The sequence below is a fragment of the Heteronotia binoei genome, chromosome 6 (genome assembly GCF_032191835.1).
Source record: "Heteronotia binoei isolate CCM8104 ecotype False Entrance Well chromosome 6, APGP_CSIRO_Hbin_v1, whole genome shotgun sequence".
Lineage (NCBI taxonomy): Eukaryota > Metazoa > Chordata > Lepidosauria > Squamata > Gekkonidae > Heteronotia > Heteronotia binoei.
This window is the reverse complement of record NC_083228.1, coordinates 114,689,324-114,704,055: the sequence shown is the minus strand read 5'-3', so window position 1 is coordinate 114,704,055 and position 14,732 is coordinate 114,689,324. Positions and strand designations below refer to the sequence as shown.

At 43.4% G+C, this 14,732-nt stretch overlaps 1 protein-coding gene across 2 annotated transcripts in view; it reads right to left on the bottom strand.

The window, feature by feature from the left end:
* The window catches only part of SCHIP1 (schwannomin interacting protein 1), a 621,980-nt gene that overhangs the window by 491,596 nt on the left and 115,652 nt on the right, over nucleotides 1-14,732 (bottom strand). For both annotated transcript variants that reach the window (XM_060242397.1, XM_060242398.1), the window contains exons 2-3: nucleotides 2,001-2,065; nucleotides 544-624 (exon numbers count right to left, since the gene is read on the bottom strand). In XM_060242397.1, the coding sequence (XP_060098380.1) occupies nucleotides 544-624; nucleotides 2,001-2,065 (146 nt within the window). The remainder of the gene's footprint in view (nucleotides 1-543; nucleotides 625-2,000; nucleotides 2,066-14,732) is intronic.

Genomic DNA, 14,732 nt, shown 5'->3' with positions numbered 1-14,732 from the left:
AGCATCATGTTCATTCTGCTCTCTGTTCTCTTTCTCCCTCTAGAATTTCATAAGCAGCTTCAAGGCTGAGATATGTAAAATGTGCAAAAACTTCAGGTTTTCTGTTGCACTTACTATCTATGGTGACTCTTAGTTTAGGAAATGCAGATGGGCTCAAACATGCTGTCATTACTGTGGGTTGGATCTCAACTACATTTTCCAGAGGCAAAATACAGCTTCCCTCCCTTTTCACCTCCCAGTGCAGTCCACTCATCTCCATGAAATGCTGCTACTGGGGGACAGAAGGACCCTGAGTGAGGAACGACTTAAGTTTGAGGGGGGAGGGGCGTGGCTGCAAAGAGAAGGATGAGATTGGTTGAAACTGCCAATTTAGTTGGGATCCAACCGAGTGTTCCGTTGTGTGATTCTGAACCATTAAGGAAAAAAGCATAAAGATAACATAAAGATCAAGGCCATTCGCCAAATGAATACAGCTCTCTTGAGCTTGACAACATTGCTATATTTCTAAGGCAAACATAAAAGAGTCAACTTTAGATCACTTACACTTTCACTTTTGATTCCAGGGGCTGTAAATTAATGTGATATTTCTCAATATTATTTTCCACATCCATAGCAAGCTGGTGGCTGTAAAAGAGGAGTTATCCATTAGATTCTATTTTGGCATGACATTTCTATAGTCGTCAGGAACAATCTATTCAATTAAAATGGAACAAGCTCCAGCTTCTGGCTATCAAGTGTCTTCCCTCAGACAAGGCATTGGCAGTTCTGCAGAGATGCTCTCTTGGACTTCCTCAGTTGACCTTTGGATGGCGCTACTCTGCAAAGTGCACCACTGGAACGTATTCCTCAAGAGTCTAACAAGTGGACCTGGTCCTTATGCAACTGCTAAAACCTCATGAAACTGCATTGGAAAAGCTTTTACAGCTGTATTTTAGCCTTCAGCATAGCCAAACAAAGGTATAATCTTAAAATCGTTATGCACTGAAAACAGTCATGTGATATTGTTATCTTCATTGTGTTGTATTTATAGAAAGAAAGTAGAGAAAAGTACTTTTCTCCCTATCTCCCTATATAAGAACTCGTGGACACTCAATGAAATTGCTGAGCAGTCAGGTTAGAACGGATAAAAGGACGTACTTATTTACCCAAACGGTGATTAACACATGGAATTCACTACCACAGGAGGTGGTGGCAGCTACAAACATGGACAGCTTCAAGAGGGGACTGGATATGGAGCACAGGTCCATCAGTGGCTATTAGCCATAGTGTATAGATGAAACTCTCTGTCAGGGGCAGTGATGCTCTGTATTCTTGGTGCTTGGGGGACAACAGTGGGAGGGCATCTAGTGTCCCCACTGGTGGACCTCCTGATGGCACCTGATTTTTTTTTGTTTGTTTGTTTTGCCACTGTGGGACAGAGTGTTGGATTGGATGGGCCATTGGCCTGATCCAACATGGTTTCTCTTATGTTCTTATATGAGCTCATATGAGCTCAAAAAACCTGTTTTGTACAAAAGCAAGACCCATTAAATTATTTAAAGCTAGAGCTAACCATTTTGCTCTAGACCAGGGGTGGCCAAACTGTGGCTCAGGGCTTGTGTGGCTCTCGAAGCCCCCACAACCCTATTAGCCAGCTTGGAGAAGGCATTTCTTCCTTTAAATAACTTGTCCAAGCCAAACCAGCTGGTGGCTTGGAGAATGCATTTAAAGTTGCTTTATTTCCACCTCTCCTTCCCTCCCCCATCTATTTGCCTGCCTTCTCTGCAGCTGTCAAACATCTGTCTTTCATGTCTTGTGGCTCTCAAACATATGACATTTATTCTATGTGGCTCTTACATTAGGTAAGTTTGGCCACCCCTGCTCTAGACCAACACAATGGATTAACCAACTAAAGCCTGTATTAGTTGATTAATCTACTGGTTATACAGCCTAAAGTTTATAGCACCTGTTGAAATCTCTTGAAGTCATTAATCTGGCAATCCAGAAACGTTAGTACTTACTTTTCAAGTAAATATTTTCCATCGCTAACTTGCTCCAAGGTGTGCTGTAATCTTTTGAGTTCTTCCTGAAGTGAGAAAAAAAAGAGAAAGCAAAAGTCAGCATTTTAGTTTATTTTGCTAAATATCTGTTTTCATTGAAAAAGGACATAAGGTTTTCAGAGGGGTGAGCGAGCCCAGCAGCTAGATAGTTGTGATTAGTGTTTCCATTTTAAATCCTGAAAACACTGTTGGACTGTGAGGTGTCAGGTGCCCTGATCTAGGAGCTCTGCCAGCCACACCTAGACACCTTCTTCTCTGTGGTATATATATTTATTGCCAGGGCTTTTTTTGTAGAAAAAGCCCAGCAGGGACTCATTTGCATATTAGGTGACACCTCCTGGTGCCAAGCCAGCCGAAACTGCGTTCCTGTGCATTCCTGCTCAAAAAAGCCCTGTTTAGTGTATATATGTAATGGAACAGTCTGCTCTCCCCCCCTCAAAAAAATTTGCATAATATAGTTTTATCCTATTGTGCGGAACTCATTTCCATTTACAGTTTTGTATGTTAGCTGTAGGTGTTGGTTGTGAGAGCTGTCCCTTTGTAAATGGTTGATGTTTTGAGCCAGCTTGTCTTTGCTGAATGGATCTAAGAATGGGTGCCTGAGAGACTACTCTAACCTGGGAACCCACTGCCAAATGCGGACATTACATTCTTTGTGCCATCATGACAACTTGCTAGAGAAAAGAACTGCTAGCCTACTCTTTGCCTTGCTTTTGCGCAACCGATACAGATATTCAGAGGCTGGTTCTACCACTTCTGCTGTTCAGAAGTTGTTGAGTGACACAAGGGAGTCAGGTTCCCAGCTCTGGCTTGGGAAATTCCTGTTCTAAAGCTTCAGACTCCAACTTCCTGACTCCTTAGGTTAAACAACTGATTGCCTTTGTTTGGAGAGGGAAAACTTAACTCTTGTTTATTCTATGATCTCCTAAAATTCTGTCACTATGATTGTCGACTGTGTTTGGCTAGCAAAACCTTTGGATCCTTCCTTGTTGTTTTGAAATTCTCTGTATCATCAGCATATAAAACATCCTCACAACTATTCTGAGAAGTTTTAAAAAACAAATTAAAAGTCTGAATAAGAGATTGACAGAGATGCAAATCTACACTTGCTAATAATTTTAAAAACTCTTATACTTGCCTCCTGCAAAAATGCATACTTGCCTCCCACAAAAATGCATACAATCAATAAAAAAGCAAACAACCAGAATCAGAAAATATAACCAATAAAATAAAAGTGACAAAAAGGTTTTTAAAACACACCAAAACCCAAGGATGTTTCACCTAGACTCTAGTTGACCTCAAGCTGTAAGCCTAAGGCCACCTTGAATGACATGGGCAATATTTTCAGGATTGTTTTCATACTGTGGTGGATCTACATGAGCATGAATTTCCAGTTTGATGCCCCTACTGTAAAGGTCATGTTTCACATAGGGTTGCCAATTCCTTGTTGAGAAATTTCTAGAGACTTTGGGTTGGAGCCTGGGGAGGGCAGAGTTGAGGTAGGGGAGGGGGCTTCAGTGGGAATGTAATGTCACAGAGTCCCTCAAAATTGTCATTCCCTCCAAAGGAACCAATCCCTATTGTCTGGAGCTGTGTTGTAATTCCAGATCTCCAAGCCCTACCTGAAAGTTGGCAAATGGCAAGTCTCAGGTACTGACCAGGAACCATCTGCAAAGTCTTCCAATATGATTCTAATTATTAGGAAGCTCACATTTAGAAAATCACACCAGAAGTATTCAGGACCCAGATCCCTTAAGGAATTAAATGAACAGCAAGTATCTTCAGAGTAACCCAGTGCAATTTACATAGAAGAGGTATTCATATGCCCTTTAAATTATTTAATGAACCTGCCACTGCTTGGAGGAGCTCACGACAACCTCCCATTATCTACTCCACTGTCTTCACAAAAATCCTGTGAGATAAGTTAGGGTGAGAAACAGTGACTGTCCCAAGGTCAGCCACCCACAAAAGCAATCCTATGACAAATTATTTCAGTCAAACTGTGCCGGAACCAATGAGCTTAGATAGGAATAACTCTGCACAAGATTGCACTGATGGTGAACTTCAAAGTAAGGATTTCAACTGGGTCTCCCTGGTTCTATTTCAGCACTTGAACACCACAGCAACCATATTACTAGAAAGTAGGGTTACCAAGCCCAATTCAAGAAATATCTGGGGACTTTGGGGATGGAGCCAGGAGACTTTAAAGTGGAGCCAAGAGCAAGGGTGTGACAAGCATAACTGAACTCCAAAGGGAGTCTGGACATCATATTTAAAAGGACCACACACCTTTTAAATGCCTTCCCTCTATTTGGAAATAATGAAGGATAGGGGCATCTTCTTTTGGGGCTCATGGAATTGGACTCCCTAGTCCAATACTTTTGAAACTTGGAGGGTGTTTTGGGGAGAGGCACTGGATACTATGCTGCAAATTTCATGTATCTACCTCAAAAAACAGCCTCCCAAGAGCCCCAGATACTTGCAGATCAATTCTCCATTATACCCTATGGAAATCAGTCTCCATAGGGAATAATGGAGTGCCCTGCAGACATTTCTCTCTCCCCCCCCCACTTTCTAATGACTCTGAAGTGAGGGGAGGGCCTCCAAACCAGAGGATCCCCTGCCCCCACCTGGGGATTGGCATCCCTACTAGAAAGAATATTAAACGTGAGAGAAGGTCCCATTCCATTTATTCAAGGAAGTGTACATAGCACATAGGAATTTAGAGAAAATAATATAACCATGGTTGAAATACATGAGAAAAAAGAGCAGGTGTAGAATAACTAGACAGAAACAAAAGCAGTAAAAGTTAACTAGCAAGTAATGCCTTGCTAATCTGAGTAAAGTAGGCAGACAAAACAAAAAAATTCCTGGGCCATTATGATTCAGTTACACTTGATCTTAGCCAAAAGACCGAGAAGCAATGCCATTATGATTAAATACTCAGGCATGTATCATGTATTTGTATCATCTTTCTGCCCTCACAAGGCCCACCAAGATAGCTAGCAAATTAAAATATACATGATAAAATCACATTTTGAAACTATTAAAGCCAATCAAAAAACCCCACACACATCATTAAAACAATTTTTAAAAGAGCTAAAACAATAGAAATACATACAAATAACAATTCAAACATTGGTCAGGAAGGCAAGATCACTGAGGGAACAACTCTCACTCTAATTGGGAAATACCTGGAGATTTGAGGGGATGGAACGTTAGTAGTATAGGGTTTGGGGAGGGGAACAGACCACAGCAGGGTACAATGACATAGAACTCCTTCAAAGCAGTTATTTTCTCCAGGTGAACTAATCTGTATTGTCTGGAGATCAGTTTTAATTCCAGGAAATCTGCAGGCCTCGCCTGGAGGTCAGCAACCATAAGAATAAGACCAAAATTGTACAGCAGTTAACAAGGATAGGTGGCAGAGGCTTTACACATGACTAGGCTTCCCAACCCTCCCGCCCTGGCGGGGGACCCCAGGATTTCCACCCTCTTCCCCCGCTCCCCCAAAAAATGGAAGCGGGGGAGGGGGTGGAAACGGCGCCGGGGAGCAAGGCCAGCCGCCGCATCCCGGAGCCGGCGAGGCCGCCGCACCACTGCTGCCCCCTCCCCTCCCACCGCAGCTGCTCCTCCGAGATGAGCCCAGGCTGATCCCATCTCAGAGGAGCAGCCAAGAGGTGGCAGCAGCGCAGGGGAGGGCAAGGCAGGCCAGGAGCATGGCGAGCTGCGAATCCGGGCCCTTCTAGGACCCGGACTCGCGGCTCGCCACGCCCCCGGCCTGCCTCCACCCCCCCTCTGCTTCCACCCCAGAGGCGGAGCGGGCGAGGCGGCAGCGGTGCAGCGGCCTCTTCTCTGCTTGCCGTGGCTGCTCCTCCAAGATGGGCTCAGCCTGAGCCCATCTCGGAGGAGCAGCCACGGCGAGCAGAGAAGAGGCGTCAGCTGCGCAGCGGCGTCGCACGCTCCGAGATGGGGCGGCTCGCTGTTTCCCCCCCTCCCCCTAGCTCCACCCCAGTGTTTCCTGGCTCCACCCCCAAAGTCTCCTGGCTCCACTCCCAAAGTCTCCTGGCTCCACCCCCAAAGTCTCCTGGCTCCACCCCCAAAGTCCCCAGATATTTTGGGGAGTGGACTTGGGAACCCTACACATGACACGGTCAGCTGGATCTTCAGGCTGTGCCTTCTAGAGTTGCCAGCCTCCTGGTGGGGTCTGGAGATCCCCTGCTTTTACAACTGTTCCAACTGGCAGAGATCAGCTCCTCTGAGAAAAAATAGCTGCTTTGAAGGCTGGACTCTACGGCATTGTACCATGCTGAAGCCCCTCCTTTCCCCAAACCCTGCCCCCTCCCAGATCCACCTCCAAAGTCTCCAGGTATTTTCCAACACTGGCCTGGCAACCCTGCTGCCTTCCCAATATCCTGCTACTGAGCTGCACTCAAAGGAATGGCTGAATGTGACAATGCTATCCTTGTTAACCAAAAGGAAGGCAAGCCTGTGAGGCAAATAATTTGAGGAATTGGGGGTGGTGGTAAGTTTTATTTTAAATCCACCTCTAAAAGGATAAAAATGTTCTTGGTAACAAGGGACAAAATTAGTTCTAAAAAGATAGCATACAAGAGATAAGCCCTTAAGCCTGGTTGCTGTTACTGAATTTTTAGCATCAGCTTAACTCCCTGTATTTCGAATTAGAAGAAGTTGATGATACAAAATGCATTGTAAGGGCTAAAAACTGATGCCAGGGAACAAGGAACTACAGTGCATGTGACTGGTTCAGAGTCCACAAAACTGTTTTGGTGTAAGTGTGGTTGTGGGAATGCAGTCTTCCTTAGCAATGATGCCAGAGAAAACACCATCTCTTGTGATATAAGCCCATGCAGCAACTTCACAGCACCTGCTGCTTATGCCAAACTTTGCAAGGCTGTATTAAAAACAGAAGAAGAGCCCTGCTGGATCAGGTTGGTGATCCATCTAGACCAGCATACTGTCTCACACAGTGACCAATCAGTTCCACTGGACAGCCCACAACAGGTGTCTGTTCATGGGCTTTCTGTTGCCACCTGCTCATGGGCTTTGTCTGTGGCCACTCCCGCTCTACGGAACAGACTTCCTAAACAAATCAGGAAGGCCCCTGTCTCTTCTGCAATTGTTCAAAAGGCTGTCTGACAGAACCTTTTACAGAGCCTTTGGAGTATCTCAATGGCTTCTAGAGTATGTAGATTTTGTTTTAGGGGAAGAGATCTCTTGTGGGTTTTTATAGTGTTTCTCTTGGCAGTTTTAATCATTTTGATGTTTTAAAATTTTTGTCATGTATAAGCTTTTGAATCTATGACCCGTCTTGGGTCCCAGTTGCCTAGGGAAAAGGCAGGCTTCTAACTGTTTCAAATAAATAAATCAGAGGATCAGGCAGCTGCACTGGAGAAAATAAAAGAGGGGACTGTAGGGTTGCCAATTCCATGTTGGGAATTTTCCTGAAGATTTTGGAGGTGGGGTCTGGGGAGAGATGAGTTTGGGGAGGGGAGGTATCTCAGATTAGTATAATTCCATAGAGTTACCATCCAAAGCAGCCATTTTCTCCAGGGGAACTGATTTCTGTTGTTCAGAGATCTTTTGTAATTCTGGATGACCTCTAGTCATCACCTGGAAGTTGGTAACCCTATAAGAAGCGGGCAAGGCCAAGAAAATTGAGGCAGGTCTACAGGAAGGATCAGAAAGAGTAGTTTCAGAATCCCCTTGTCTAAGAAGACGTAAGCAATCAGTTACCTGTCCCTGGGGAAATCGCCTTTCAGAGTCAGGGGGCCTTTGCTGGCATATTTATCATTACATATGTTCTAGTCTCAGATTTAACATAAAATAATGTTATTCAAGCTAAAAAAAATTCAAAGCGCCAGAAGAGACTAGAAAACAAACACATAATCTGCAGCTTAATATATCTCCCAGCTCCTTTTTGTGCATCAATCATATGTTAATTTAACATGTGGTGGACTTGAAGGCAATTTAAGAAGCTCAGGCATTGCTTTATGTCTTCCTTTAGCTCATTAACTTCAGAATGTAATGTAAAAAAAAAGCCAATCAGAGCCAAGCAAGACTTCAAGCAAATTAGCTTGCCAGTTTGCACGGTAAAAAAAAAAAACACCCTTCAAGGTCAGCAAGGTTAAGATAATTAAAAAAGACAAAATGAGGAAATTTGCATTGTACATTGTGCCACCACTGACCTGGGAATCAATCAGAGTTCTTGGTTTGTTGGTAGGAAAACCACAGTCCTACCTTCTAAAATAAATAGTTGATCTAGAACTGATTCATTGGATATCTTGATTGGTGTTGCAGCCACTCCATGAATGGCCACAGTGTACAGCAGCATAGAAAGAATGACTATAGTGGCTAACATTTTTCAATCCCAACTTTCCTTTATGGAACTAAAGGTTTTCCCTCTTTAATCTTCACACTACCCCTGCAGCAATACCTGGTACCTGCTGGGGGAGGGAGATTTCCTTGGAACTGAGAAAGGGGTGGGGGTTCTAACTCCATTAACTAGGTTACTTGTCAAGGTAATTTGAGCATTATTTCTGAGCACTTACAAAATGTAAACTCAGTGTTCACAAAGCAAAGTTAAACTTTCTTACATAGATATTTGGGTGAAGTGTCATTCCATAAACAACAACAATAATAATATGATTTGTTAATCACCCTAACTCAGCTTGTGTCAGGTTCTAGGCAACGTACAAAGGAGGCATAATGCCATAAAACAGATATCCAAACATTAAAATTCAGTATACAGTTAATAAAAACTACTAGGAACTGGAATAAAATAAGTCTAAGATGGTGTCCTATGGATTTTCTATCCCAGTTTTCTATCCCACTTGCTGGTCAGGAGAAGGGAAATAATGGACTATACAGGAGGAAGGGTGCCAGCCAATAAAAAAAGCTGCTGCCCTCAACCAAAAGCCTGGCAGAACATTTCAGCCTTACAGGCCCTGTGGAATTGCATAAGGTCCCACAGGGTCTTAGTGACATTAGGCAGAGAGTTCCACCGGGTCGGGGTTCCATCACAAGGGAAAAAATGAAAGGTTCCATCACAAGGGACACAAAGAAAAAGTTCTTACACTCTTAAATGACCCATGCATGAATAAAAATAATACACTTCCCAAAGTTCACATCAGCAATGTGGGCTTTCACCATGCTTAACATCTTCATTGCAGAGAGTAAATCATAGAATCACAGAGTTGGAAGGGACAACTAGTCCAACCCTCTGCACAATACAGGAAACTCACAAATACCTCCCCCTGTCACCCCCAGTGAGCCGTGCTCCACACCCAGAAGATGAGAGGGGGGACCCTCCAGGATCTCTGACCAATCTGACCTGGATAAAAATTGCTGCCTGACCCCAAAATGGTAAACAACATTCCCTGGGTGTGTAACAAAGGACCATGAGAATTAAGCATTTATGCAACCCATCCTGCACTCCTTCTCATGATCTGCCTAATGACAGTTTAGAAAGAGCCCTCAGCATCAGTCCTTTTAGCAGTTATTTCCCTCTTCCAGGGTTACAAGTCTCCAGGTGGTAGCTGGAGATAAACATGATGATCTCCAGGTTACAGAGCTGAGTGTCCCAGAGAAAATGGCTGCTTGGAAAGGTGAACTCTATGGCATTATACTATATTGGCTCCACCTCCAAAATCTCCAGGTATTTCCAACACCTGGCAACTCCACTTTCAACCCACTAATCTCACTGCAACCTAGCAAAGGGTCTGAACTTTACTAGTTCTGAAAACTTTCTTCAACCAAATGAAGATGATAGTTTGTCTAAAGTTTGTTGCAAAAAAGCAGGATGTTTAGATCAACCTATTTAATCCTAAGAATGAATTCATAGCTTTTTTCTACTATTAATTTTGTGTCCATGAACACTGGAAACATTAATCGATAATTCAATAGCATATTACATATAAAGCCAAAACATGTGAGAACTACCCCCAGCTTTTTCTCATTCTCTGGCCAACATCAAAAGTCCACTTTCAACAAAATGGCAGAAACAGATTATTTTAAGCACTCACCATTGCTGACCAATTTAAGAAACAGTTGGAGAAGTCTAGTCATTAAAATTACCTTCATTTTCACCCTTCTCCTCCCAAAAATCTCTCTCTATTGGTCATGTATGAAACTCAAAAATTTCCCTTAAAATTACTTCCTTATAGTGTGCTTGAATCTACAAGACCTTTTTTCATTTTCCACAGCATTCCGGCAGTCAATTTTGTGTTCGGTGTATCCCAAAGCAACATAAGGTAATTTAGAATGTGGAAACAATTTACAATTGACTTTATATATAGCCAAGGGTAACAAAACCTACATGACTTACATAAATCATTGTGTCTGTGTTTGACATCATTTCATATTAACCTAAGGGTAAAGACTTAACAAAAAATGTCTGTGACTTCTTTTCCCCCCTTGGTCATTCAATCATTCAATTAAATATTATTGGATGTTCTTTATGGAAGCTGCAGTAGGACGACTACAAAAGGGGCTAGTAAAGTTTGCATAATTTGGAAGAGCAGAAGACATAAAATCTATACTAATTTCAGTTTTGCGTCATTAAACATGAAGTATTGATTATTGCTCCTTGCAACAAAATTTATGAAGCTAGCTGTGTTGCTGTGTCCACATAAAGTGATTTTGATGTTCTGCCCTCAGACCTCAAGCACCGTAAATGATGTCTCCTGGTGACAGGCGACAGCTCAGATGTGGCTGTTCCAATTCACAGCCTTAGGAGATACATCTCACAGATTACGCCAGGAATGACCCAGCTGGAAAGTCTAACTTCAGAAAATTAAATTGGAAGCAATTCAAACTTCTGTTAAAACACACAGTGAATTATGATGCCCCTGCAAACTTGTTATAATGTAAATGCACTGTATAATCCGGCACAGCAGTCCTTCTTCCCATCCCCACTGGTGAAAATGGACATTAATAGTTAAAGAAACTGAAAGCTCAAAATGCAAGCTTGCTTTTTCAACACACAGAAAAGTTACTCACCTCTGAACTATGTGTGTGCACTGTTTATGAAGTCTGAAGGTCTCTATAGATAAGGAATAATATTGTGCAGTCATATTCACGCATACTTTACAAAGTCTATTAACAGAAATGGAACATAAGACCATTTCATACAGCTAACCACATATGCTTTGCCTTAACCTAGATGGCCCAGGCTAGCCTAATCTCATCAGATCTAAGCAGGGTCAGCCCTGCTCAGCATTTGGATGGGAAATGATCAAAGAACACCAGGGCAGCTATGTAGAGGCAGACAATGGCAAACCATTTCTGAATATCCCTTCAAAACCCTACAAGGTCACCATAAGTCAGCTGCAAGTTGATAGCAATTTGTATGTGCGTAGGTAGTATGTACATGCATTTAGCAGTTTTTTCATCTGAGTGTTCATAAATTACCTGAACATTAAATTAAGCTGTATGTTAGCTCCCCAAGGCTTGATACCATGTTTCTTAAGTAACATTTGGACCATGTATGGTGGGTCAAATCTCATGGTTACTTACAATCCATGCTAGTTTCCATGGACTGCTGTGTGTGGTTGCCTATGTGGTTAATACAATACTCACGTGACCGATTCATTTCAAGGGATTTTAGCATTCAAACTTTACTGGAGTCATTTGAGATGAAATCACTGGGAAACATCTCCCATACTATCCAAGTGACATATAAACAAGCCCTCATTGTGATGCCCCCCTCTTTCCAGATTTTAATTTAAACAATAGGATCTAGAACAACGTATTTGCCACTATGGATCTGGAATAAGACTCCTATTATTATAGCATCTAGCAGCATGATCCAAAACAAAGTCATATATTTTTAAGCCCACCAGCTGCAGTGGATTTTGAAGGCTGTAACTCTGCCTAAGACTGCATTGTAAGATCCTTCCAGGACCACTGGAGAAGTCAAAGCAGAACTCCTCCAAGGAATAAGATAGACAGGCACCTCTAACTGTCCAGCAAGGCAGTCCTTGAAGGAATGATGTAGTTGATAAAAAAGTCCCTTGGGCAATGGTATGAGATGGCAACTCTGTTGGACTTTTAAGTTTCACTTCAGGAACTATAGTACTGACTGTGCAAGCATGTGGTAGAAATGTTCTAAACAAATATATTTATCCAGGATTTATTTTTAAAATAGCTTTTCAGCCTAAAGAAGTGTACAAATAGCAGGCCAAAAAGATTTAAATGTAAATGTATTTCAAAAACAAATTAAATTGAGGGGGGGATCCCATACCTCTATACTTTTAAACAGGTTGTAGCATGTTAGAGTTTAATTTCCCCTCATATTTAAGCTACAGTTGCCATGGTGATGATCAAGCATTGAAATGGATGGACTCATGAGAAGAAGAAGACTGCAGATTTATACCCCGCCCTTCTCTCTGAATCAAAGACTCAGAGTGACTTACAATCTCCTATATATTCTCCCCCCACAACAGACACCCTGTGAGGTGGGTGGGGCTGAGGAAGCTCTTACAGCAGATGCCCTTTCAAGGACAACCCCAGTGACAGCTATGGATAACCCAGGGCCATTCCAGCAGCTGCAAGTGGAGGAGTGGGGAATCAAACCCGGTTCTCCCAGATAAGAATCCACGTGCTTAACCACAACACCAAACTGGCTCTCACACATAACAACACTGCTATAGCTTCACATAGCCTGTCACAGACCACCCATATATGGCGGCATTTTCTTCCCCCTTTCTTGCTGTGTATATCCATTTCTTGCTATGAATGTCCATCTGTAAGTAACCAAAGGGCATATCTTTAGCTGAAATTTAAACTAAGCCATCCTGATTCCCCAGAGAACCAATACATGAAGTTGCCTTCTATGAAGGGGCAAACTAAATGTGGAGGCAACCCTGGGTCCAATCTGGAGGGATACAGGGCTCTTGTTTTCCCCTTCACCTTTCAAGTGCTAAAATGGTTCCCCAAACACATTTGTTTTGGCACATTAAAAGGTGGGGGTAGCACCATATTCTGCTGTGTCACAGGCCCAATCTGGCTCTTGCAGAATTTTAAAATCACCCACAAAACAGCAGTGGTGTCTCCATGCCAGATCTGGGGATGCAGTCGTAAGAACATAAGCCCTGCTGCATCAGACCAATAGTCCATCTGGTCCAGCATCCTGTCTCAGACAGTGGTCAGTCAGTTCCTTCGGAAAGCCAACAACAGGGCATTGAGGCTGAGGCCTTCCTCTGATGTTGTCTCCTGGCTCTGGGATTTAGGTGTTTAGTGCCTCTTGAGTGTGGAGGTTCCCCTCAGTCACCATGGCTACTAGCTGTTGATAGACTTATCCTCCATGAATCTATCTAAACCCCCTTTAAAGCTGTTTATTACTGTCATCATCTACTGGCAGCAATGCAATGTTTTAATCACCCTCTGTGTAATGCAATATTTCCTTTTGTCTGTCCTGAACCCATTGGCCATTAGCTTCACTGGATGCCCTCAAGTTTTAATATTTTGGGAGGCAGAGAAAAATTTTTCTGTCAACTCTCTCCACCTCATGTATAATTTTATATTCCTCTATCATGTCCCCACTTAGCTGTCTCTTTTCTAAACTGAAAAGACCCAGACTCTTCAGCCTTTCCTCATAGGAAAGATGCTCCAACCCCACAATCATCTTGGTTGCCCTCCTCTGTAGGCTTGCCAAGCCCCAGGTCCCAGTGGGGGTTCTCCCACTTTCCCAGCCACCATGTGCCTTTCCATATCCGGAGGCATTAGACTCCACTTGGAAAGGCTTCCTCTTGGGATGGTGTGTCTGTGCCTTTAATAGGGCTGCCAAGCCCCTGGTACAGGTGGGGAATCCCCCGCCCAGGAGGTTCCCAACCTCCCCCTACATTGCTGGTATGATGATGTCACCCAGAATTGTTGTCCTCAAAATGGCAGCACCTGTGCAGGACCGCTGTAGGCGTTTCCAGGAAAACTCTATTGTTTCCTGGATGCTCTAGCCATTTGGGAGGGAAAATTCTATGGTACAATAGGTACCATAGAGTTTTTACCTCCCAGATGGCTGGAGCGTCCAGGAAAACCATAGAGGTTTTTTTTTCGGAAATGCCTAGAGAGCCCCCCCCCCGCATGGCACCGCCATTTTGATGACATCACTTCCAGATGACATCATCACGGAGCACACACGCTTTGCGCATGCTAAAGTCCCCTGCTTTGAGAAGCTGGGGACTTGGCAACCCTAGACTCTTTAAGGCTGAATGGGGGCGGAAGGAGGAGGCACAACAACATGGCTGCTCCCGGTGGCTGTGAAAGCAGCCCAGACCCTCTGTTGGTTGCACAATCTTTTCAGAGGTCGTTTACATAGGAAAGGTAAACTTGAACCTTTGGTTGCTCTGAGTTATTTTGAAGAAGCTGGAAGTTCAGCAACTCATGAGCAGAGATGCCAACCCCCCACTTCAGAGTTGTCAGAAACAGGGGGGCAGGAGGGAAATGTCTGCTAGGCACTTCATTATTCCCTATGGAGATCGATTCCCATAGGATAAAATGGAGAATTGATCTGGGGGTATCTGGGGCTCTGGAGGGGCTGTTTTTTGAGGTAGAGGCACCAAATCCTCAGCATACCATCTGATGACTCTCCTCAAAATGCTCTCCAAGTTTCAAAAAGATTGGACCAGGGGGTCCAATTCTATGAGCCCCAAAAGAAGGTGCCCCTATCCTTCA